Source organism: Leuresthes tenuis, unplaced genomic scaffold (genome assembly GCF_036924035.1).
Source record: "Leuresthes tenuis unplaced genomic scaffold, fLeuTen1.0.hap1 SCAF_12, whole genome shotgun sequence".
NCBI classification, from domain to species: domain Eukaryota; kingdom Metazoa; phylum Chordata; class Actinopteri; order Atheriniformes; family Atherinopsidae; genus Leuresthes; species Leuresthes tenuis.
The window spans coordinates 13,936,416-13,963,504 of NW_027325366.1; the positions used below are offsets into that span (position 1 = coordinate 13,936,416).

The 27,089-nt window shown below is 40.1% G+C and overlaps 1 protein-coding gene across 1 annotated transcript in view; it reads left to right on the plus strand.

The window, feature by feature from the left end:
• The window catches only part of trappc10 (trafficking protein particle complex subunit 10), a 32,548-nt gene extending 12,766 nt beyond the window's left edge, over nt 1-19,782 (plus strand). The window contains exons 8-23 of the mRNA XM_072396554.1: nt 324-470; nt 1,510-1,624; nt 4,630-4,706; nt 4,844-4,935; nt 5,372-5,512; nt 6,439-6,548; nt 6,905-7,437; nt 7,621-7,762; nt 8,446-8,604; nt 8,914-9,143; nt 9,921-10,021; nt 10,338-10,461; nt 11,431-11,595; nt 11,815-11,995; nt 12,720-12,914; nt 17,577-19,782. Of these exons, the coding sequence (XP_072252655.1) occupies nt 324-470; nt 1,510-1,624; nt 4,630-4,706; nt 4,844-4,935; nt 5,372-5,512; nt 6,439-6,548; nt 6,905-7,437; nt 7,621-7,762; nt 8,446-8,604; nt 8,914-9,143; nt 9,921-10,021; nt 10,338-10,461; nt 11,431-11,595; nt 11,815-11,995; nt 12,720-12,914; nt 17,577-17,824 (2,760 nt within the window). The 3' untranslated portion in view covers nt 17,825-19,782. The remainder of the gene's footprint in view (nt 1-323; nt 471-1,509; nt 1,625-4,629; nt 4,707-4,843; nt 4,936-5,371; nt 5,513-6,438; nt 6,549-6,904; nt 7,438-7,620; nt 7,763-8,445; nt 8,605-8,913; nt 9,144-9,920; nt 10,022-10,337; nt 10,462-11,430; nt 11,596-11,814; nt 11,996-12,719; nt 12,915-17,576) is intronic.
• The last annotated feature ends 7,307 nt before the right edge of the window (nt 19,783-27,089 follow it).

Below are 27,089 nucleotides of genomic sequence, written 5' to 3' on the forward strand. Positions count from 1 at the left end.
GACATGCTTACAAAGCAGTTTTCAAACTCAACGGTATCAGTCATGCAGTACAACAAGTGAGTTGAATAAAGTTTGACTTATCTGAGTTTTGTTTCATTTAATGCGCCTTATAACCCGGTGCGCTTTATGTTTGAAAATAGACCCGTTAGCAGTCAATCATTGATATTGTGGCTTATAACCCGGTGCGCTTTATAGCCCGAAAAAAACAGTATATTAGCCGCACCGTATTATAAGGAGCGACTTATAGTCTGGCATTTACGGTACTTAAGAAAATCTATCCAGTGCCACTAATTCTAATATCTTTTGTGCTTTTTGTTGTTGAGGTTTCGGTCGTTCATGGAGCGCTGGACTGTTGGGTTTTTCTCAGCTGCTTAGAGGTTCTGCACAGGATTGAAGGCTGCTGTGATCAGGCCCAGTTAGCTGCAAATTGCTCCCATACTGTTGGCCTCTGGGCCTACGCTACTGACAAGGTTAGTCATTTTTGGCTTTAATCACTTTTATACCTTCAGTACACCATAGGAATAAGATACCTTGTAACTGACCTTGACTTAAAAAAATTCTCATATTAACATTGTAAAGGGATTTTTAGGAAGTGCCTGATCATGTCTCCACCAACTGGTTAGTATTACACTTTTTTCATGCAAGAAATGCAAGTCAACTATTAATGTTTATAGTCAGAGCTGTTTCAATCATAAACATTTGTTCTAGTATAATTTTTTTATTTTTAGGATGAAGGATAAGGCTTTGTAAATAATTAATCGCATTTTAATTGCATATAATTATTTCACCTGAGAACAGTGAGAAGAATTTTTTTTTTCACATGGATTTTAGTATACCATTGAATAATGACTGAACGTATAAACTTAAGCAACAAAACATAATTTTTTTTCATGGTGGTACTTAACCAAACGTGCTCTTATTGACGCTTCTATCCATCCGTCCGTTTTTTAAAATTTATTTTTTTATGCCTTTTGATGGGACAGGACAGATAAAAAGAGACAGAAAGCAGAGAGAGGGGGAATGACAGGCAGTAAAAGGCTGTCCGATGTCTGATTCGAACTGGAGCCGACAATAGCGAGGACTGTAGCCTCTGTACATGGGGTGCCTGCACAACCCACTACTACGCTACCGACCATCCCATTCATCTGTTTTTTAAAACAAAATTTCCCATCCACAGGGCCAACCAAAGCGGTCTCAACAGCTTCTTTGTTCATGTTTAACTATTGTTCACTGTGGTTTGCTGTTGTCTGAAGTCATGAACGTTAGTTGGTGCACCAGTATAATCGGTATGCCTGAAACTCATTCAGTGAGAAACATTCCGCAGTGCAAAAATAAGTGCAATTAAAATGAGTTACTTTTTTTTAATGTTTCCATTTTCACGTAGTTAATCTTAATTAACGTGTTAAAGTCCCGACCCAAGTAATTTTCTTTTCATTTCACTCGGTCAGTAAAACAGCAGAGAGATAATAGATATTTGTTGTTCTTCACTTTGTCATCCGCCCTCTCTAGCTTAAGTCTCTTGGGGAACTCTGTGGTCTAGTGTCAGAGAAAGGGCCTACATCTGAGGATCTGAACAGGACTGTTGATCTGCTGGCAGGACTGGGTGATGAAAGGCCTGAGACTGGTGAGTTGTGTAGTTGTATTGTGTGTGTATGTGTTCTTATAGATCTTTCATTTTTAAAAGAAATTTCACATCTGAATTTGTTCCATTGATTTTTATGGTGCTGAGTCATCAATTGATTATTCAAATATCCTTAAGAGAAGTGTCATATTTTTTTGTTTTTTTTGTTTTGTTTTTTATAAAGTATCCTGCATCACTGTTGCAATTCAGCACCAGTCAGCCTTAATCGGCAGAAGTTCAGTTGATTCAGGGCTGACTGGATGTCTTTCTGGTTCTTCTACACCAGTATTGTTATTTTTGTTTTTAATAAAAAATTTTTTCCATACTTTCCATTTTCTGCCTCAAATATAACATAAATATGGTTTGTTCAGTTCTATTTATATAGCCAATTAATTATAATAATAAAAATGTACAGTTTGTATAGCACTTTTTTGAACGATATTACAAAAAGAGATAAGGTCTATTAGGTCACCAAAACGCAATAATGAAAAGTCTGACAAATGTATCAGAAATTGCTAAAGGCTTTCACAAACAGAAAAGTTTTAAAGAGGGACTTGAATGTGACCACAGACTTGAGGTTTTTTCACATATTGTTTGCAAACATTATCAGCAAAAACAAAAAAAAACAAACAGACGTTCTCGTTAACCCGCCACTGTTCCTTCTTTTTAATTCACACATGCCAGATGGGGATGACTCAGCTCATGCAAACTGGTTTTGTTGAGTCAGTGGAGTGTATTTGGGGGCAAAGCCATTTAAGTTTTTGAAAGTGAGTTATAAGATTTTAAAATGAATATGAACTCCAGCAGGGAGCCAGTGCAGGGAAGCAAGCAGTGATGTGTTCATGCCTTTTTCCTAGTCAAGCTGCAGTTTTTTAGATTAACTTTGAAATGATGGAGGGAGCCTTGACAGATATCTGAGTATAGTGAATTTCAATTATCATGGGTGACAATAGACAACATTTTTTGTCAGTCAGCAGTTAAAAAAAAAAAAATATATATATATATATATATCCATCCATCATCTACCGTTTATCTGGGGGTCGGGTCGCGGGGGAAGCAGTTTTAACAGAGAAACCCAGACGTCCCTGTCCCCGGCCACTTCCTCCAACTCTTCCGGGGAGACCCCGAGGCGTTCCCAGGCCAGTCGAGAGACATAGTCTCTCCAACGTGTCCTGAGTCTTCCCCAGTGGAACGTGCCCGGAACACCTCACCAGGGAGGCGTGCGTCCAGGGGGCATCCTAACCAAATGCCCGAGCCACCTCATCTGACTCCTCTCAATGCGGAGGAGCAGCGGTTCTACTCCGAGCCCCTCCCGGATGACTGAGCTTCTCATCCTATCTCTAAGGGAGAGCCCAGACACCCTGCGGAGGAAACCCATTTCGGCAGCTTCACAACGACGGGTCGGTGCAGAGCCCGCAACACTGCAGACGTCGCACCGATCCGCCCGTCAATCTCACGCTCCATTCGTCCCCCACTTGTGAACAAGACCCAGAGATACTTGAACTCCTCCACTTGGGGAAGGATCTCATTCCCGACCCGGAGAGAGCATTCCACCCTTTTCAGGCTGAGAACCATAGTCTCGGATTTGGAGGTGCTGATTCTCATCCCAGCTGCTTCACACTCGGCTGTGAATCGCTCCAGTGAGAGCTGAAGGTCACGACCCGATGACACTAACAGAACCACATCATCCGCAAAAAGCAGAGACCCGATTCTGAGGATTCAGTCCATAAAAGTTATGAACAGAATCGGTTGGTCGGAGGGTTGGACTCCGTCAGAGTTGCCCTTTGTCACCGATTCTGTGTGTGTATATATATATATATATATATATATATATATATATATATGTACACAGATTTTTTTTAATGGTCTTAAGATGGAAAAAACTCAAGACTGAACAACATTCTTGACTTTACCAGCAAAACTACCAGATTGGAATGCAAGGTAACAACTATCTAAAGCACGCAGAGGGCAGCACGTGATGCAGAATTGCAGTGTTTTCTTTGCAACTTCCCAAGAATAGTCGATGCGGCTCCTTAATTTGTTGAGATGAGAATGTAGGAAGATCTCTGGAATATTTCAGGACACCAATGCATGTGTAAAATTGGCTACATATTCTTAGCAACGTGGATGATATTAATAGAGAGACTGTCAAGATTAGAACCAACAGCTCTAAAAGAATTTAGGGGACCAAAGAGAATGACCTTCACCTTAACATTATTAAATTTAAGGCGATTTTTGGCCATCCAGATTTTGATGTCAGTGAGACGAGTTGTGAGATTAACATGGCTTCTGAGATCTGTGGTTTTATCAGCATGTACAACTGAGTGTCATCAGTGTTAAAATGGTAATTTACATTATGGTATTGAATAAGCTGGCCAAGACATGGCTTGTAAATGGGGAACTGAAGAACTGAGCCCTCTGTGTTGCGCCACAGTTGTTTGGGGCAAATTCACATGACAAAGACCACCTCTGGGAACTTGATAGATAGAAATTTGACAGGGCCTCATTGGCTTAAAATCGTGACAAAGAAAAGTGTTTTTTGTTTTGTTTTTAATCAGACCTGTTCTTATTCTAGTTGTCACAGTTTGTTGAAAGAAGTGTCTGTCTTTGAAATATCCCAGTGAGTAAATTCTCTCAAGGCCAAATAAAAGAATCTTTAACCAATTTTTACACAGTCACAGATACTTATTGAGGTTAGAAGTTTCAGTCTTCTCTGTGATTTTGGTCTGTCTTTTTGTTTCACAACAGTTTTTGAGATTATAAGTATTAGCACATGCAGAATATACAGGCCTTTACAGCTAACATGAAGCAGTGCCTCTGTTGGTCTGTGCAGCACAAGTTCTTTTAAATCACTGTGTGTGCAGGGACCCTTAGCGTTGGAATTTCCTTGTCAGTGACTTATAGGCTATTTTTAATGTTTGATATAAAGATAACTTAGGAAAAAATAACCAATAGCTTAACAAAACTAACGAAGTGGTTTTCAAATCGCCTCTTGTTTTCCTCCACAGTCAACAGTCTACAGAGCCCTTACAAAAAGCTGAAAGAAGCTTTGTCGTCAGTAGAAGCTTTTGAAAGGCACTATCTTGTAAGTCTCTATCTTGCACTTACGGAAACAGCATGGTTTTTATGTAATGTCCTGGAACCAGTTGATATGATTTTCTTTTTCTGCTCATTTACACTTTCTTTCTCCATCACCACATTGTTGGCTCCTTCTTTCATCAGGAACTCTCTCATGCTGCTATGGAAATGTATCGGGCCATTGGCCGGCTGAGGTCTGCCAGGCTGGTGGGGAAAAGTCTGGCTGAATTCTACATGTAAGGAAAAGTGTAACTGCTGGGTCAATTAGATGGGTCAATTAGGATGCAGTCTCACATTTGTCTGAAAGATACAATAGATTAGAGTAGATGTAAGCATAGCCAGCCTAAAAGATGTGTTATTGAGTTTTAAGGCAAAAACTACTGAAATTAAGTAAGGCAACATAAGATTTGTGGTTGATAAATACATATGCTGCAAAGATATCCATTCAGTGTCGGAAATTGAATTCCTCCTTATGCACAGGTGGGATTTTATTTTCAACAACAACACCAATTTGTGAAGTATATTGCACTTCTAAGTCAATAATAACATATTTGAACAAGAATGCAGGATAATAGGATAGCAGTAAGCAGTAGCAGTTGTCTTTGGGCCTTTCGACAGTGGGAAGAAGAAAAGAGTAATGCTTTTATGTATTTGTTCATGTGTCTTTAATAGGAGGAAGGGAGACCCTGAGCGGGCAGAAACCTTCTTACAAGAAGCTCTGAAGTCTTATGTATCTGAAGGATGGCACCTGCCTGTGACCCACACCAGGAGACAGATAGCTGAGTGTCAGAAACTGCTGGGCAGAACTGAAGAGTATCCTTCCAATCACTGATGAGAGCCATGTAACAAATATACATAACATTCACAATAACACTAATGTGAAACTGTAGTGGAACATTTCCTTCTTAACCCTAACCCATGCAGAATTGCTCCTTTTCCTTTTTTGATTTCAGCACCTAATATGCTGCACCATAACTTAGAAGGGTTTTGAAGCATTCCCTAGCAAGTCAGTAGAGGGTTTTTTTGTGTCCGTCGAATACACACCAAGTCTATTTTTTTTAACGGAATAGCTGGGTCTTGTTGTACTTGAACTGGAAGTCAGAAACAAGAGCAGTACAGATAATATAGTATAAACAGTGGCATCAAGGAAGAAGTCAACAAATGAAACAGTATGTTAACCAATGCAACTGTGTGTTGTGAATGTGGATAATGAAAAATAGTTTAAAAACGCAAGGATTCAGACTGTAACATCAGACGTGTTTTTTGTCAAAGGACAAGGAAAGAATGAACTAGTAGTGGAAATTAACTGCAGTTTTTGGAGACAGTTTGGGATTTTTGCCCAACTGCATGCAGCTTGTACAAGTGGTTAGACGATACACTCTGTTTCTGATCACACTGTGTGAGATGGAAAATAAAAAAACGCATCCGTGTAAACACACAGCAGCATTCTGGGGTAATGTTGTTTGAATTGCAAGTTTATTTACAAAATAAGTTTTATTGATAGAATCATTGTATAAATGTAGTTATTAAGTTACATAAGTTGATAAATATTAGTTATAAAATTAGAAAATTCATCAGAATTTTTTTTTTATACTTTTTGTAAATGAGCAGGGTCATCAACAATCCAAAAAACCCCTCCAGTGCACTCTTCATTAGAGAGTAAATAAGTGAGACTTCCAAATTTTGTGTCTATGTAGTAGGATACTAGAGTACTCAGTTTCCTTGACAACCCACTACAGCTACTTGCAAACCAGTGCCTTGTTGGCAGGTGACGTGAATCTGCTCACAGAGGAGAGAAAACACTTTTGTCAGGAAATTCTCACCTTTGCTGGCAAGTCTGGAGACCAATGTAAGAAACAATGTTTATTTCTGGTATGGGAAAGACTTAATGGGGAAAAAAAAACAAAAAAAAAAACACCTTGCATACATTTTTCTGTATCCTATCAGTCTGTTATTATCAGTCGTTGATATCCAGGTGTCATTATAATGTTTTTGGTTTGCTTTGTGCCTGTTTTGTCCTGTTTCTGCCTAAATATATTTAGGTGGAAAATTTCCCACATATAGAAGAGACTCCAGCTTTCATTCAAAATTGGGCACGTCATAAAGGGCTATATAGCATCAATTTATCTGTGGTCAAACTGTGTGTGTGGTCAATTTGTTCTTGTTGTCAAAAAAGATGAAAATCAAAAATTTCTCTCTCTCCAGCTCACAAAGTGACTCTCGGCATGAATGTTTTCGCTCAGCTTACACAGCTGCAGTTCTACCCAGCGACAGCCTCGGTGCACTCTGGAGCCATCCTGAAGGTGGAGCTCACACTGAGATGTTTGATGCCTGTTTCTGTGCACATGCAGCAACTAGCTGCTAGCATTCACTTTGACATGGATCATGGAGGGACTCATATAAGGTCCAAAGGAGCTCAGAGACAAACAAACCCAGGGACAGTGGAGTTTAACCAGGGTAACTCATCAGCAGGTCTTCACTCCTCTGCACCTGCTGGCCCTTCATTAGAGCTGGATGAGATTCAGGACAGGAGTCCTTCGGACAGTTCTCTCAATTCCACAGGAGTTGTGTGTAAAAACACTCACCTGCTAATGCGTCGCCTTGACAGCAATTCACCACCGGACACCCCCAACTGTGTCAGCCCTGCCACTGTTGGCATGAAGGAAGGAGCACAGATGCTGAAGGTGCAGGATATAACTTTGAAGCCTGGAAATAACAGCATCATCTTCACGGCACCAGTAAGAGTCACAACTGTTAAATAACATTTACTTTTTGAAAGAATTTTAAAAAGTTTTAATTTGTGCTCTCAAGTTCCATTTTTGCAATCTTTGACTGCTCTGCCTTATAAAATATCCATCTATTAGTTATACCTTTCAACTTTTGCTTCATCATTCTTATCCTTATTTGGATTTTCTCTGTAGAGTGGGCAACCAGGTACTTACACATTGCGGCAGCTGTGTGCCACAGTTGGTGAAGTGCAGTTTGTCCAGTCTCATATCTACCCATCAGTCCGATATGAAGTGTATTCTCAGGAGCCCCAGCTCACCGTGGAGCCGTTCTCAGGTCTGAATTTACTTTTGAGTGGTAAAATATTAACCCAAAGTGCTGCTTTCAGTTTTTTTTTTTTTTTTTAAGGTTGTGCAGGTGAAGTTAATTTCATGAAACACTAAACTTGTATAGATATTTTTATTTCTTTTGTCTATTTAAACATCCCGAGGATGAAAGCATTGGTAACAAAACCATGGTTTCACTCCCAACTTTTTATAAGTTTTCTTTTTTGGAGAAACTGGAAATGCAGCTGACACACAAATTATGACAGCTTCTGAGGTTTCTTCAGCTAACAATGTTATGGATATTTTTGTGTTTATTTTAAGAAGGGGAAAATAACCCTGTGCTCATGTAGCAGCTCTTGAATAGGAACTGTAACCATATTAACTGTTACTGTTACTGTACAAAACCTTTCTACATAAATTTTTACTTGTTTTTCTTCCAAAAAAGCATTGAATAAAAACATTTTAAATGAGGTTAATTTTTTCTTTAAAAAGGTACTTAAAATTGTGATGAGAACATAAAACTTAAAATTATACATTTTAGACTTTTGTCAGTTGTTAATGATAAGTTATTTCTTCTGCTTATGTAAATGACTGATTAATGAGAGCATTTAACAGAAAATGAAGGTGCATCAGCTGTGTTTATCCTACAGCTTGTGTAAGTTTTGTTTAATGTATTGGTCTTTATGTCCTCAGAGCCTCTGTTAGCTGGTCTTCCTCAGATGGTGAAGTTCACTCTTCTAACGGGTTATTATGCTGTGAAGAAAGGAGATGCACTGCAGCTCAGCAACACAGACACCATGCCCATCCTGCCCTCCACCAGCTGCACTGCCCACATTAGCAGCCCTACCGCTGGTCAGGAAGTATATTTAATAAACAAAATGATCAGTAACGTTATAAGACTGAACTTGATTGAATTACTCTGAAGTAATGATCCCCCCTGAGTTAATGTAAAATATATGTTTGAAATGTGAATATGCATCTTCATGGCTGAGAAATCTGACATTCCAGCATGAAATGTATCTTTTGTTAACTGATTTTCTCCCACTTACCTCTATTAAGCAGTGTTTCTTGCATGTATGTTTGTTCCTACAGAAAGCTGACCACAACACCTATAAACACAATGGCTTATTGTTATCTTTTCTCTCCTCATCATGTCATCAGAGTTGGTGGGTGAAAGCATTCTGTCCATCCAGTCCTCCGAAAAGGTGACCAGCATCAGCTTACCTCCCACCCCTCCTTACCACATGCTGGAGTTCCAGCTAGAGGTTTTGTGCATTATACCATCTGGGTTGGATCGGCCAGCTAATGAACGGTTAACAAATGGGGAGGTCCGCCATCGACCACGCAGTTACAGTCATCCTGACACACCAATGACTGCCATCGACCAAAGGGTAAAGCAAACAAACTTTCATGCTTTTAGAGGATGAGATGAGTTACAACTTATATGGACAGAGTTATGCAGCGATGGAGACATTTTACATTTCATTCGGTGCAGCTGTGAGCCTAACCGGGCGCTCACACCAAAAGCGTCTTGAGCAGCGTAAGCTGGCACCGATGAGCGGTCGGCGTTGTGAGCAGCGCGTTGTGAGCTTCAAAGCGTCATGTGCTTCATGAGCGTCGTGTGCTTCATGAGCGTTGTGCGCTTCGAAAGTTGAGAGAGGCTCAACTTTATGCAAATTAGCAATGATGCGACACAGCCAATCTGGATTCCAAAGGCGGAAAAAAGGTGGAAAAGGGTAGAGCGAGAGTAAAAACCATGGAGGAGAAACTTATTATTGCAGGAACCGATGTATAGATGGATTATTAAATATGCCTACTATCTGAAAGCCCCTTCGGCCGCTTCAGCTTCTCTTGCCGCTTCGACTTCTCTGGCCACTTCGGCAGCAGAGGCAGCAGGTTGTGAGCGTCTTGAGCGACCACGGCCGCTCAAGACGCTTTTGGGGTTGAGCGCCCAGTTAGCTGTAACCGTTAACCATCTATTTTAATGAGCTATTTTTTATTTTATTTATTTTAGGGTCTTACTTTCTTTAATTTAATATTTTTGTTTAGTTTAGGACTGTTAGTCAAAGCAACTGTTGAGGAACTGTTTTGATATTTGGATATTGTTGTTAGGTATTTTTTTTCTATTAAACTATCTGAGATTTTTTGGAAAATACATCTGTCCACAGATGTCCATTGACTGTCCGTGGTCGATCTACTCCACTCTGCTTGCCCTCACCTTCTACATCCCCTTCAAGACCAAACACTCATTACTTTCTGCTGGTAACAGGTGAGTTTCCCTCATCATAGAATTGTCTGTGCTTCACAAAACATTCCCCACAGACACAGTCAAATTTTGTTTTCAACATTTCAAAAGAATTCCTATTAGTGGAAATTTCTATGAGTAGAAGTAAACATGATGTTAACTACTGTCCAAGATGTAATGTATTACCTAACATTTTGATATATCAGGATATACTGGAGAAAGATGCTCTTAAATGTGAAAACTTCATTGCTGTTGTATTTAAAATAGAAATTGCTTTCTTTTGCATTTTCCCTCTCTTTCTCTCTTTCTGACATGTCTGACCTATGACAACACTCCACAGAAAGTATATCCAAGTGTGTGTGGAGAATATGTCGGATGTGAGCTTTACACTGGCAGAGGTGAAGCTTACAGAGAAGCAGCACGCATCATTGGAGCTACAGTCTCTCAACACTAAAACACATCAGGTAAAAAAGGACAAAATACAAAGAATGTAAAAAGATTTGTCCAGTATTTTAAAACAGGATGTTGCACTCAAAGAAAATATACACACTTACGGTGTAATATTGCTTGTATTCAGACTTTTGTATAAACGAAGTTGAGCCTAACAGTAAAGCTCTTGATATACCAACTGATCTCTGTTCCAGTTTTCATTTACATAGTGCTGCAGGGTAGTTACTAAAATCAATTATTTACAGTCAACATTAGAGACATTAAAATAGAAAAATAGGAAACTAAATGAAGTATTTTTATCTTCCCTGCGTCAGGCAGTAATGTAGATAGTAGCACAGTACTTAAACTTTCGTCAGTCAGGCATGTTGTTTGTACTACCCGCTGCAGTGGCTAGAAGACTCAGTTTCACAATGTTAGCAGCAATAAAGTAAAAATCTTTCATTTGCCAATGAAAAGTATAAAGTTGTCATTTGCATCCATTTCTGTGTGGTGTTAAAAATGTCTTAAAAACACTTAATTTGATTTGGTGACTCCTGCAGGAGTCCTTGCTCCAAAGCTAGGAGACGTTTAGGAGCTCTAATACATTATTGGTAGATGGACTGCATTTATACATAGCTTTTTTAGTGTTGTTTAGTAGTTTAGTGTTTTGACTACTTAAAGTGCTTTACCACACTCACCCATCCTAACAAAGACATTACAAATCTGTGAAATTACAAAAAACATTTCTGTGGAAGTATTTTCAAAGAAATTTCAGAAATAAAGATACCAGAAAAGGGATCTGGGCATGCCTGTGTAAATTATCTTTCTTAAGTGCTCACAAATCAGTATTCTGTTATTGATATCAGTTTAACTTTTGGGGATGAGTTCTTTGAAAACTTTAGAAGTTGTTAGTGTATCTTACAGATGTTTATTTTCTTTCAAAGAACATCAGAACTACATCATTGATGACTTCTCTATCATGTGTGGTGTGCTCTTCTATGTAGCTCCTTTGTAGTAAGCACAGTGTGTTCTGCTTGTGGGAGGTGAGGTGGAAGGATGACCTGCCCTCCTGTCTACAGTGCATTTTCTCTGCCAACTTTTCTCCTCTAAACAAAGACGTCTCCGCCTTCAAACCCTTCCACTACCAGTTCCAGCTGGACAGAGTCACTGTAAGTCACTCAATCTCCTCCCTATTCTTTTCTTTTGGCCTAGCTTTCTTCTGTATTCCCTCTAAGGATAGATTATGACAGGTATTTTCGGTGACATTTTATGTGTGAATTTTCTTTTTCATATAAAAGCTTGTTTTTGAGATGTGTTTTTCATGTGACAATTCCTGCCACTACCTGAGACCTCCCCCACCATAGTAAACCTCTCTTTCATGCTGTCAGACATTGTACAGTGTGAGAGCCGAGATCTTGCCTCCTGCTGGTGAGCAGCACTGTCGCTCTGGTTTCCTCTGTGGACTAGAGGTGTCTATAACACGACTGACTGAACCTGCTGAGGGAGAGATAGCAGAGGACAGCAAGACTGACACCGATGGCCTGAAAACCAACAAACTCATGTATGAAGGTATGTCATCAGCTGGATTTTCTTAAAGGAAGATTAGACAATGTTTGATAGAAATAGAATGTATGAGGATGATAGTAGATTTGAGTTAAACATCACTCAAAACTTTTTAAATTGAGATACAGTTTATATGATTGCAATTAACTTTTTTTAAGTGGAAATAAGTACTTAGTATAGTATTAAAATAAAAATCTTAGAATTGAATGACCATAAATGTGCAAAGAAGAACATAATTTACCAGTGTTAAATAAAAAAAAGGAAAAAAATAGTGCTGAAATGGTTTTGCTTAATTGAGATGAATGAATTAGCAGCCATTTTAGTAATCAGCTGCCAAATTAAACTGATTCCCATCTAAAGTTTCTGCATCTTTTTTTTATTACAAGACTTTGTTTATTCATTTAGTTGAATAATTAACTGAAAATCATTTTAAAATAGATATAAATTGAGGATGCAATGCCTTAATGTTAAAATCATCTCCTTGCCATGAATGCACACTTAGTGAGACTTTCTATCAGTTTTCCCAGACACTGACATAATATTTAATTATAACAATGTATGAGTAGTGATCATTTTGTACATGAACTTGTTTTTGTCATAGGATGTGTGTACATAAGAACTATGTTTTCAGCCATCCTAGTAAATTCACTCAAACAAACAAACAAACAAACAAACAAACCCTTACTTATGTATGGCTTTAATTCTTTTATGCATGTGTGTGTGTCCATAGTGGCTGACAGCAGCAGTAACTGGGCAGTTTGTGGGAAGAGTTCAGGAATGGTGTCGATGCCTATGAAGGCCAACGCCACGCACAAGGTTCAGATAGAGGTGATGCCTCTGTTTGCAGGGCATCTGCCCTTCCCCAAGATCAAAGTGCTCAAGTACCTGCCTCACACCGCTGCAGTGGCCATTCAGCCAGACCCAGGTAAAAACACCTGAATGTAAAAGCACACACACATTCACATATTTGTATATATATATATATATATAGTCCTCTGTCCGCGGATGACGCGATTGACGTCATCCACACCGTCATCGCGAGACTCCAGACTCAGCACCCCGATGCATTCATGGCGATATCTGGGGACTTTAATCATGCAACTCTGGCTGCAACACTGCCCACCTTCAAGCAGTTTGTGGACTGTCCCACCAGGGAAAATAAGACACTAGACCTACTCTATGTCAATGTTAAGGAGGCTTACAGTTCCACTGCCCTTCCTCCACTTGAAAGATCTGACCACAACCTCATCTACCTGCGACCCTTATATAAGCCTCTAATCCAGCAGCTCCCGGTGACCACTAGGTCTGTGAAGAGATGGTCACAGGAGACAGATTTGGCTGCTTCAAACTGACAGACTGGAAGTTGCTCTGTGATTCGCATGGTGAGGACCTTGATGATCTCACGGACTGCATAACAGAGTACATCAACTTCTGTGTGGCCAGTGCTGTTTCCCCAATAACAAGCTGTGGGTCACCAGAGACATCAAGGTCCTGCTGAATGAGAAGAAGAGGGCCTTCAGAGTAGGGGATAGGGAGCAGTTAAGGCGGGTTCAGAGGGAGCTTAAGGAGAGGATTCAACAGGGCAAAGACAGCTACAGGAGGAAGCTGGAGCACAAACTCCAGCAGAACAGTTTGAAGGACGTGTGGAGCGGCATGAGGAACATCACTGGCTACAAACAATCTGGTAGCCAGACAGCAGGGGAGGTCCTGAACGAGCCAACGACCTGAATCTGTTTTTCAATAGATTTAATGTGGGTGCTCCGGACTACCCCTCTCCCAACTCCTCAACAGCCATCCACCCTCCAACCTCCAGCCCTGCTGTCCCCCCTCCCCCATCGTTCCTCCCTGACTACGCCATACCTGTGCTTTCTCTCCCATTATCATCACCTCCCCCATCAACACACAAGACACACAGACCTTCACAGCTGAGCAGGTGAGGAGGGAGCTGTACAGACTCCGGCCAGGCAAGGCAGCAGGTCCTGATGGTGTCAGCCGAGGGTCCTCAAAACATGTGCTGCCCAGCTGAGTGGAGTCCTGCGACACATTTTCAACCTGAGCCTGAGTCAGGAGAGGGCCCCTGTGCTGTGGAAGACATCCTGCCTGGTTCCAGTACCAAAGAAGGCTCGTCCCAGCACCTCCAATGACTACAGACCGGTGGCGCTGACGTCCTACCTGATAAAGTCCCTCGAGAGGCTTGTCCTGTCTAGGGCTGCCACAAACGATTATTTTAATAGTCGACTAATCACCGATATTTTTTTTTTCGATTAGTCGATTAATCAGATCATATGGAAATTTCAGCTTGGAGTGTTTTAGGTATATGCTAACTACAAAAAAGACAATATCATAGTTCATTAACCTTTTAAAGAAATATGCAGCAATTATTTAACTGTGTAGCAAACACACAAAAATAAATACTTAAGGTTTTTTTTTTTTTTTTTAGGTTTTTCTTTACTTTATTTGTCTCTGGCATCAAACATAGCTGCATTTAAATCAAATGAGGTAGGCACCTGAAACTAAGGAATTAGTTTCTGACTCAAATATAACACCAACATGTTCAGTATGGACTCAGTCAGGACATTTGCTTGCTGAGGTATGCATGTAGCTAGCTTTGTAACAAAGCCGTCCATTGAAGATGAACATACTTTTCTCGCACTGCAACGGAATGTTAGAAAACATTAGCGTTCCTATTCAAATACATCACTGTTATAACGTGACAGAAAACACATGTAATATGTGTGCTAGGGCTAATTGATCAAATCGTCATCGCTGATGTTAACGTTTACAGCCATCAATATGAGTAAGTAGCAAGTTAACTCTCTGTTTACGCTAATTTTAGCAGCTAACTAGCCAGTTAGCTTAACAAGATGACAGTCCCTCTTCACAATCAGCCACAACAACATGCTTCCTTTTCAGGTGCTCGTGCATCATCGTTGTGCTGCCGTGGAAGGCAAGTTCTGCCTTGCAGATATTGCGTTGCACACATTTGTCTTTAGTTTTCTCAAAATGCTCCCACACTTTTTAGCTCTGTTGCCAGGTAGCCATGATACCAGAGTCCGTCTGGTTTAAGTCCGAATACCACTACTGTGTGTCAAGGACAGAAACGCAGACGCAGCAGTGGAAGGTGCCGCAGCAACTTTGAGAGAAAAAGAAAAAAGAAAAAAATGACGCATCGACGATTTTAATAGTCGACATAATCGTGACTAGTCGACTAATCGTGGCAGCCCTAGTCCCGTCACTTCTTCGGCCCCAAGTCAGCTCATCACTGGATCCTCTTCAGTTTGCCTACCAGCCGAGACTTGGAGTGGAGGACGCCATCATCTTTCTGCTCCACTGTGCCTGTACCACCTGGACAAACCGGAAAGCACTGTGAGAATCATGTTTTTATATTTCTCCAGTGCATTCAACACCATCCAGCCTGCTCTGCTGGGGAGTAAGCTGACGGCTATGCAAGTGGACCCTTCTCTGGTTCCCTGGATTACAGACTATCTGACAGGTCGTCCTCAGTATATCAGAATGCAGGACTGTGTGTCTGAGACTGTGGTCAGCAGTCACCCTGTACACCTCTGACTTTCAGTTCCATTCTAAGTCCAGCCACCTGCAGAAGTTTTCGGACGACTCTGCAATTGTTGGCTGTGTCAGTGAGGGGAAAGAGGAGGAGTACAGGGGTGTTGTGGATTCCTTCGTCAGGTGGTGTGAGACTAACCATCTGTATCCTAATACCACCAAGACAAAGGAGCTGGTGGTGGATTTCCGCTGGAGGAAATCTGCCTCTACACCAATTTCCATCAATGGTGAGACGGTGGAAGTGGTCCAGGATTACAAATACCTTGGTGTACACCTGGACAACAAACTGAACTGGGCCAAGAACACAGAGGCTGTGTCCAAGAAGGATCATAGCCTGAGGAAGCTCCGGTCTTTCAATGTATGTAACATCATGCTGAAGATGTTCTACCAGTCGGTGGTAGCCAGTGCCATCTTCTTTGGTTTGGTGTACTGGGGCAGCAGGCTGAAGGCAGCAGATGCCAACAAGATCAACAAGATCATCAGGAAGGCTGGCTCCATCCTGGGGGTCCAGCTGGACTCTTTGTTGGTGATGTTTAAGAGGAGGATGCTGTGCAGTTTACACTTGACAACAACACTCATCCTCTCTGCTAGGTGCTTACCTCCCACAGAAGCACCTTCAGCAACTGACTCATTCCACCCCTTTGTAGGACCGAACGCCAGAGGAAGTCCTTTCTGCCTGTGGCCATCAGACTGTTTAATTCACCTAATCACTTGCTTGTACATACTCTTTTCTTTATTGAGGCTGCTATTTGCTATTTGCACACCGCACATATTGTACTCAGTTACTTATGTTATTTTATGTTAGCTTTATTTTATCTTTTTTGTCTATTTTATTTTATTTGATTTAGTACTTTCCCCCTTGTTCCATAACTGTTGCACAGCAATTTCCCTCTGGATGAATAAAGCCTCTTGAATCTTGAATCTTATGGTAATGTTGAAAAATAACCAGAACTATACAACCCACAGTCCTACCACAACAGGAACATACATTTGCTCTTCAGAGAAATCTAATTTATTTATCCACTTAGAATTTGAAATTAATGTCTGGATGGGGCTGAAAACATGTCTATAGTCAACATGTTATTGTTTGATACAAATTTTTTGGTCATGTAAATGTAATTAATATCTTTTAAAGTTGATGTTAAATCACTCTTGATTTTACACTTATGCTAGTTGCTGACATAAAGTGGTACCTTAATTGTTCTTTTGCTGGTAAGATCTAAAATGAAGGAACATTCCATTAATATTATATTCTGGCTCTGTGTCATAAGAAAAGAACTGACAGTGTTCTGCTGCTTTGAAGACATGACATCACTGATCTAAATATTTTTTTTTCAAGTTATTAATTAAAAAAACACTATTTGGAACTTGTAATTTTAGTCATCCCAGCCAATGATTTGTGTGGTCAGATGCGACTACAACGTTCCTTCCTGTTGGTGATAGCGGTGGCACTTGATGCATGTCATATGATGCACCACAGCAGTTTGCCACGGGTGTGTTTTTGCTTTAAACTCTCTGGTAAACAAAAGGGGCAGCTACATGGCATGTGTAAACATCAGGTGCGAGCCTTTAAATCTGTCTGCAATTCTCGGAAAAGATCTTGTAATGTAAAGAATAACATCATTTATAGTCACTGTAAACCTAGTGAAAATTGTAAGGGTCCATTACAAACCTGCACCATATTTTCAGCAACACTGAAAAGGAAAAGACTGTTCTGACTGAACCATTTCTACACAAACTATGCAACAAAAGACAGCTTTAACTTTATCTTGTTAATAGATGTGTCAGAGGTGGGCATTTCGATCACAATGCGTGACAGCTTGTATTCATAGACCTATTGGACTGTTTGTCAGTGCATGTTCAGATCTCAACAATACTGCTTCAGTAGCTGATGCATTCACGTAGTTACATGCTGTGTGTATTTTTGCACACAGACTTTGCAGGGGGCCTTTAGTTGTTGCTTGTTCTTGACTTCGGTTTAGCGTAGAAGAGTCTTAAGTTGTTTATTTCTTGCAACCCACAGACAGCTGCGTGGAGAACGACAGTCTGTCGCTGCTGGACAAGACGCTAGACGACCAGGGAGACACGGCAAGCATCCGCAGCCGGGGCAGTGTCCACTCCGTAGGGAGCGGTGACCAGCAGCAGAAGGGCATAGCCATGCCACGTCTAGAGCCCTTCAGCCCTGGACAGGTGTTCAACCACAGCCACGGTCAGCAGATCCTGGTGCTGCCCGCAACTGACGACCACATCATGGAGGTCAATGCTACATGACCCTGGTTACATGATTGTCTGCACTCTTCTTGTAGGACAGCCCAGTCTCTGGATGGACTCTGCTGAGCTCTGAGGCTGAAGAGGTCCTTTAGTCCATGTTTAAGACTGCTGCAGGTTGCCAGTATGGACTCACCCCTAAGCATGAAACGTTCACATCACTGAAGACATTAGTGAAGAGCCAACAACAACTGCAGATAAATTTTATGAAAAAAAAATTGCCATACTTTGTATATAGTTATTGAATGGATTTATAGATCTAAATATATGAAAAGATATATGGACCGATCAATCAAATCTGCGCCTGTTGTGCAATTTTGAACTAAAAAAAAAAAAAAAAAAACACTCCTGATTGTCCCACAATGCACCAAAGCCCTAGATGTGTGTACGCCTCAATCAGCTACTCAAGTACTGTAAGTTTGAATGAGTGCGATGAGCTGTAAATGCTGTTCTGAGCCTCTTGAGTGGTTTATATATTTGAGACTTTTGCCATGATGATAATAAGTTTCAGAATCAACAGTTTATTTTCTATCAAAACAGGCAGTCAAAAATATCTTATTACTTCTGCCCAGTCAGTCCCATATACAATCTTTCCAAGTGTACATTAAAGCAGGATGGAATCAGACTACATGATATCAGCATGATAATGGTAAACTTGACAGGAGTTAGGCACCTGGAATGACACTCTTCTGTTTTAAAATTGTGAAAGAAAACCCTTGTGTAATCTGGGATACTCATCGAGTTTAAAAACTATAGTGTGTTGCCTAAAGATAACTCAGTAGACCTGGATGCACCTTTCTCTGCACAGCTGTTAGCAAATAAGTAAAGAAGTGAGTTGTTGGAGTTTCTTAACCAACCGTTTGCCAATTATGGCATGTAAGATGGCACATTTAATTCTTCACAGTCTATGCCATGAGTATTGACAGCTATAATCACCTGAGCTGACACAGTGAACATCCTGAAAAACAAAACTATTGTTCAGTTTCATCCTGATCATCCCTTTTTTTCAACAGCTTTGGTGTTGTCATGTGAGGTGGAGTTCAGTCTTTCCTTATTTTAATTAACATAAAAGAAGTTGAAAACAGATAGAAGGAAGATATGCTACATTTTGAAGTAGTAATGGTAGTGTTAAACAAATTTTGGTGCTTGCTGGTTATTATTCAAGTGCTGGAAACTGTTTGTCTTGCAAGTAGATGAATAGAACTTTTGCCAGTGACAACGTACGTTTTTTAATTATTTTTTTTGGCTTAAATGATGGAGATCTTTGAATAAGATGGTGGCAATTGGTAAGATAAAAAACTTAATGTATCTCCACCTACTCTAAAGTGGGCTAAATATCCATTTTAGTCTTAAGATTTTTTTTTACCTGCAGGATTGAAAAATCTTTTGTTTTTGATACGTCTTCCGTTAAGCAGAAAGATTTATTAAGGAACTCTTTGTTTTAACAAAAAACACTTATCACTGCAAACATTGGCATAAAACTCTCTTATAGAAACCCAGTAATGACATAAGAGGCTTAGACCGAGTGTATGTGTTGGTTCTGTTTTTCATCTGCTGTGGTTGTGTGTACGGACGAGGGGCTATGTTTCTGTACGAGTGTGCATGATCAGATGTGACTTACATCAGAATCTGCCAGTGCACATTATTGTCATATCTGTTGTCAGTGGATTGTTGATATACAGTGCTGTGTGTGCATATTTATTCTGAGTGTATGTGCGCGTGTGAGTTGCCAAATCTGTATTCGAGCTATGCACACATACTGCTGATGTTGAAAGAATGAAATGAAGAATTTTGCAATTATTCGTTCATGTATTTGATAGGATAAATACTGGCCACCCCCCCCTCATCTGTTACTACTACAGCGTCCTGCTTTTCTTTGACCACTGTATATACTGATCTGTAAATAATAATTCAAATCAAATCTTTGATTGCCAACTATATTAAAAAATCAATGGAACTGACTAGATGTGGGTTGAATATTAATTATATTAGTGATATATGTACACCAGCAACATTGTTGGTTATTTTCTGAGAGAACTTTCCTTACCTCAGTCGTTATATAATTATTATCAGCAAAAAATTGATATTGCACAATATTAAAAAAATACATTTCTAACATCAACATTTGTCACACTGTTTCAAGTGGAGTCGGTCTAAAGGAAAAACTTTTTTTTGTCTTCAAAGGAACCCCCCCAAACACACACATTTTGTGCTAATATTCATCCTGGGCAGCTCCAAGTTCATGTTTTCACACCTGACATTACAATATGTCCTGAGTGATAGATCACAGTTACCCTCTCTGTTTACATGTAGCCTACATCATGTTAGCTGTCAGATAAGCAGTAAATAGAACGTCAGCAATTTTGTTTCTTCGAAATCACAAATACATTCAGTGACCTGAATTATATTATTATTCAGACATGTTACAGATTTGCCTGAGCTGTATTTATTGCAGAATCATATGCAAACATTTTCAAAAAGTTTCCTGTAAGAAGGAGAGTAAAATAAATTATTTCTAATTTTATAAAGCACAGTGTCAGAGTACCGCTGACACACACAGAAGCTCTTAACCCTTTAAATTCCAGTGGCTCACCAGCAGGTCAACACCTGTTTTCTATCCAACTTCACTGGGAACACAAGTGCTGTATGTCAGTGGTTGAACATTCAGCATACTGTTGTAAAGCTGTGATTTGACCACCACAGCGAGTACAGTCAACACAAACAAAATTGACCTACAAAACCTCCAGGTAATCCACTGATTGATGTATTTCATGACAAAATCATATTTTTTCATTGACAAGGGTCCTGACAATCCAGTTCTGTAGTACTTGTAAACCCCCAAAAATTCTTTCTTTATTTTTTCCCCCAAATATTGATGTTGCATTATAAATCTGCCTGTGTGAAAGATTAAGACTATTTTCTGTTTTTCTGTCTAGCATGTAAACAATTCTTATGTGGTAATTTCAAAATACTACCAGCATTCTTAGCTTTTCATTGACTCCTCTCTTGTGACTATAGGAGCTTCCATGTTGCCTGAGTGAGCAGATCCATCCTGACAGCATTCATATTTGTGATCTGATCACCCAGGACACACCATACTACCACCAGATAATACCACCAAAGATAAAAAAAATAAAAATTGTATCTTTAAACTCTACAGGAAGGCTCAAAGATGTTTCTGAGGTGTCACAAGATGTTAAAGAAAAATATGAATAAATAGGTTAATAATACCACTGTGATGTGACCTTACTTTTTACCTGTATACTGATTTCAGCAGCAGTGGAGACTGTCAGGAAACGGCTGCTACGAGATGACTCATTTCTAAGCACTTCAGCACTTCAGGACTAAGCTCCTACAAAGGAACAACACCAAGCCATTGGTAATCAAGATTAAAAAAAAAGACTTGAGGCTGAAAAAAAAGCCTTGAGGCTTTCATGGAGCACCTCAACTTGGTGGACAGCAAGTATACGAGGGAGGATGCAAAAGACCACAAGCTGCCTTTTTTGGACTGTTCTGTGCACACTGAACAGGAAGTCTAAACACTGAGGTTTACAGGAAGCCCACACATACAGACAAGTATCTGCTTTTCGACTCACATCATCCACTAAAACACAAACTGGCTGTCATCAGAACGCTGCATCACCCGGCAGAGAGTGTACCTACTAAGGCTGAGGGAAAACAAAAGGAACATTGGCACTCCAAGAAAGTTCTTCAACCCTGTGGATATCCAAACTGGGCCTTTGTCAAATCAGCAAAGACTGAACTGAACCACAATGTTCGAGAAGCTTGGAAGAACAGCCACAAACATTTTGCAATTCCATATGTGGCAGGAGTCTCAACAAACATTCCAGTGCACTTCAAACCCAAGAACACTCAGACAGAGACTGAATCCCCCAAAGGACAAAACACCCAAACATAAACTGAGTGGCATTGTGTATGCAGTGCAGTGAAGCAAAGAGTGTGCAGACCTTTATAAAGGAGTAACCAAATAACAGCTCCACAAGCACATGGCACAACATAGGAAAGTCAGTTCTTCAGGTCAAAACTCAGCAGTGCACCTACATCTCAAAGAAAAGGGACACTCTTTTGAGGACAATAATGTACACATTCTGGACAGTAAAGACAGATGGTTTGAGAATGGAAGCCATCTATGTTAAACTGGAAAAAAATCTTTGAACAGAGGAGGTGGTCTCAGGTATCATCTTCCCAGCACCTACAATGCAGGCATTGTCTCTCTTCCCCAAGCAGTTTCACAACCATCTTGGATCCTGTGACCAAAACTCGTCCTTTCAGTCAGGTGGACAATTCATAGGTGATAATGACTCTTAAGGACATGTACATCAGGGTGTTCAGTCACATCTGACTGTAACAACCATCTCTTCTTATAAGCTGATACTCCCCACCATTTCTAGTTTCAAAGTGAAGAAGCCTTTTGGATGAGAGGTGAAACGTTTTCAAGATCCAACAAGAAGTCCAGTTGCCTTATTCAAACTCCTGGTATTACTATGACCTGGATGACTGAGAATCTTCATCAACATAATACCACTTCATGACTCAAAAATTGTGGGAGAGCAAAGCCTTGACTCTGCTCCACATATTGTACCTTGACTCTCGATCCACATATTGCACGAATAACATGTTGTTGAGGTCAGAATGAACCCTGTCTAGATAATGACGAAGACGCAGTAGCGTCCTCAGACAGCAGGCGCCAAATAGAGATTGGGTTTGGGCCACGTACACACTGAATGATATAGAAAGGTATAAAGACATGTCACAAAACTAAGGTCATTGGGAATTTCCGTGTATGCTGAAATATACATGTCTTTGTGACGGTCTGTTCAATAAATTCCCCATAACAGGCTGACACGACAAGTCCGACTACTCTTTTCTCCACAACACAATGGTGACCCCGACTTCGTGAATTTGGCGTCTGGAGCCCAGCTGAGCGAGCCCTCTGTGCCCCGGCAGCCGAGATCAGTCGTCAAAACCTGCAGGTAGGATATCTTTGTCCCAGAGCTATAGCTCTGCTTTGCCCTAACCATTAAAGCGGCAGATGTTTGCTGGTTGGTGTACAGCGTGACAGCCCTCGGAGTTTTCCCCCCAAATTAAAAAAAACACAGGAGAGTTCCGTAAGTCTCTTATTTTTCCTCTGCGCACGGGGCTGCTGAAATTATTTAAAGAAAACTGTTGAGCATAGAAGTGCTGAGTGTTTTGAATTTGGATAATAATTGGGCGAACAGCAGCTTGTGAGATGTATTGTGAGTGCACTGTAATTGTGAAGGACGAGTCGCTCAGCCCCGGCAGGTGTTGTGCCGAAAAGAGACTGCATGCCGAAAAACGACTGCACCGTATAACTCTGGATTGCAAGTGGTTACATTCTCCGTGTTATAGTAATAGGAAACCAGGTACACGTACAGTGAATTTGGTCAACGGAGCCCGTTGTTGTGCAAAAACGACTGCCCCCGACTGACAGGCGCAGCACCGAGAAAACTGACTTTTTTTCTTTTCTTTTTACTGTGCAAAAGGAATTGAAAAGAACGGCGCAGTAACCAGTAAGTAACCTGATGTTTTGATAAAGTAGGCTAGTTGTCAACAACTGATGAGGGTAGATGCTTTACCTTGCCACTTCTGTTGTGTTATCGTTGCAATGTGATTTTAAACTGCTGTGATCTATAAATATAGTTATATTTCAATACCTAAATTTCCATGATTTTATGAAGATAAGGAAATAAATGCAGAAAACAATGTAGAAAGTTTTAAAAGGCCTGCCGAAAAGTGACTACACTGTATAACTCTGGATTGGAACGGGTTACGTTGACCAAATTCACTGTAAATGCACTTAGTTTCCTATTACTATAACACGGAGAACGTAACCACTTCCAATCTGGAGTTATACGGTGCAGTCGTTTTTCGTCAAGCAGTCTCTTTTCGGCACAACACCGGGAATAAATCGATGAGCTTAAACTGGAATTGTGGATTCGCTTTTATAGCGGACAGGGTGTAGTCTTTGACGTAAATCATCCGTTTATGGTGATGTCTTGGTACCAAGGACCAACCTTTAGTGCATAGAAGGGCGATAACCCACGGGAATAAGTCGATGAGTTTAAACTGGAATTGTGGGTACGATTTTATAGCGGACAGGGTGTAGTCTTTGACGTAAATCATCCGTTTATGGTGATGTCTTGGTACCGGGTGGCAACACCCATTCCGAAATCCCACCATTCCGACATCCCGCTATTCCGACATCCCACCATTTCGACATCCGGCTATTCCGACATTCAAACGTCCCACCATTCCGACAAGGCTTAAGGTATATGGAAATGTGAGTTACTCAACAGGTGAGCCCCTTCTTTCTGTTCATGCAATTTATATGTTTAACACATGTTTACAGATAAGCGTTATTAAAAACACAAAGTCTCGACAACTGGAGGAGGAGAAGCAGACCGTTGTTTTCAATCACACACTCAAATGCCACTTGTTTCAACTTCCGAAAATTTAAACCAGGAAAAAAAGGCTTACAAACATGGACCGAAACGGCTCCATAACACGCATAAGAATCCAAAATAAACGAAAGTTAACTAAAAGAAAGCAAATAAACATGAAGTGGTCAAAATCGGTTTTACTCATGCCTATGTGCGTCTGGCACATGCGTCTTCGGGCTCTCCCACGTTGGTTTGTGGATGAAAGCTATATGTTCAGCTGTAATGTCATGTAAAAACAATCTCTACATGACATTTACTCCCAGATGTGACCAGTTAAGTCCTTAAGATATCAACAGGCTGTATAAAGACTTGCGCAACGGCTGTGTTTTTGTGCCAAATGCGCAAAGCCCATCCGCGCTTCCCAAAATTGGAGCGAGTATTCATAAATCACGTGAATAATATGAATATGAATATTAACGTTTTTACTGCATTTTGTTGTGTTTTACACGTTCTATGCTCTCATTACTCTCCTCTTCTATTGGCAAGGCAAGGCAGAGTGCTCGCAACTGTGTCCTGTGCAGTAGCCGTGATATCTGTAATTGCAATTATTACTTTTGCATATGATGACAGCGTGCAAAAGACGCATGGGCTCTGTGGAGAGCTCCGCAGCTGGCAGCTGTGACAGCTCACTGACACTGTATTTCTGCTTAATCAGTTTCAGTCTCGCCAGAGTTACATTAATATCTGTATTTTTATATTTTAAATTTCAGGGGTTTTTGATAATAGATTATTAAAGTTTGTTTGCGGGGCTGTGGCCTCTGTATGTGCAGAGTTTGTGCGCCAAACTTTAGGGCGTATTTGCGCCGGCATATCATTAGTGCAAAATGTTTTGGGTAAAACATAGGCTATTAAAAGGAACTGTCGGAATGGCGGTATGTTAAAAAAAAAAAAAACATACCGCCATTCCGACCATAGGAGGAAAAAAGTGTCGGAATGACGGGACGTTTGATAAAAAAATAAGTGTCCCCATTCCGACAATTGGAGGCCAATGTCGGAATGGCGAGATGTCGGAATGGCAGCATGTAACCCTTGGTACCAAGGGCCAACCTCGATGAGCTTAAACTGGAATTGTGGATACGCTTTTATAGCGGACAGGGTGTAGTCTTTGACGTAAATCATCCGTTTATGGTGATGTCTTGGTACCAAGGGCCAACCTTTAGTGCATAGAAGGGCAATAACCCACGGAGAAAGGCACACATTAGTAATTATATGTCGACACTATTTTCACTAGTCAAGGAGCAGATGGGTACTGATGATTGATTGACTCGAGAACAGAAAAAGTTTGAAGGTGGAATCAACAAGAAAACTCTGAAAAATTCATTCCAGTTCTATAGGGGAATGTTGTAATATATGTGTTTATATCATTTAATATATCTTTAAAACTCTTTGGAGTTATCTTTGACCTCATTATAGAAAACATTTTGAGAAGAAAATTCAAATTTCATTATGAATTGGCCACAGGAGATGTTATAAGAGGTCACAAATGAATATTTTAAATTTCAGATATTGTCTATGTCAATATCTCCTGAAAATGAAATAAAAAAGTCTAAATAAAATAAATTAAACAATTTAAGATTGTGAAGGATTGACTGGGGACGGACAAACTGACTGACTTGTGTGTGTGTGTAAACCGGTTTGTTTGTACTCAATTGTGCTGCTGTGTGTGAAATCCTGCTGTTTTATGTGAATCTGAAAAAGGTCTTTAGTGTGAAAAATCAAGATTCCAACTCATCCCATCCTCGACTCTCTTTATTTCTAATATCTATTACATGATTAAAACACACACATAAAATTTGTAATTACAGCCAAATTTACATACACACACAGTGCTAACATACAACTTATACATATATAGTCTTAATTTGAATGAAAGAGAAGTGAATGTTGAGAGAGTAAAGCTGTTGTAACTGAATAAAGGTCAGAGTGAGAGGTTGTTTAGGTTACATGTGTTTAGGCTACATGTGTGCGTGAGGAGAGAAAAGAGTTTGCAGAGACAGAGCAGAATCGAAAGAAGGTTTGTGTAAGTAAAATAAATGTAAGCGTAAGTTGTGTCTTTCAGTCTGATGAGTGGGTCTGAGATGTGTGAGTTGAGGCTTTTCTTAAAGTGACAGACTGCTGAAATTTGGAAGAAGGATTGAAGTGAATTGAAGTGAAAAACTGGAATAACAGAGCTGTGGAGCTAAATTGTTGGAATAAGGTGTGGTTACAGTAATGATCTGTGAGTTTTTTAATGTTCCATATTGCTTTCCGGATTTCTTTGAACATCTGTTCAAGTTCTATTGAGTATGTTCTATTATAATTGTATCTTTGCAGGGCTGCTGTGATTTGAATTGTGTATCTAAATTTTGTTTTTAACAGTCTAGCTAGACTTGTTCTGGTTCAGATTGCTGGTTTGACTTGGATTGCATGGATGTCCTTGAATGCTTTGACATTTTTATTCTGTAAACAATACAGCTGTATGTTCTTGTTAAAATCACACTTTCTTTTATCATATGGTCATAGTATTTCAGTACAATAATTAAGCTGTGATTTAATTATATTTCTCCCTGTTTCCAGCTTGTGAGTTTGTATTTTGGGCCCTTTTCTTAATTTGTTACAAGAACCATACAAACAACATTTTGAGTTGAGGAATAGGGTGCGGTTTAATTGTTTTCTTTTGGTTATTAGATTAGAGACTGGGGGAGTTACCAAAATCCAGGGAGGTAGGAATAGAGGTGTGTTCATATTTCATTGGATTAGAATTTACAGAGCTGTGACGTGCATTGTTGTCTCGTTCGGATTGGTGA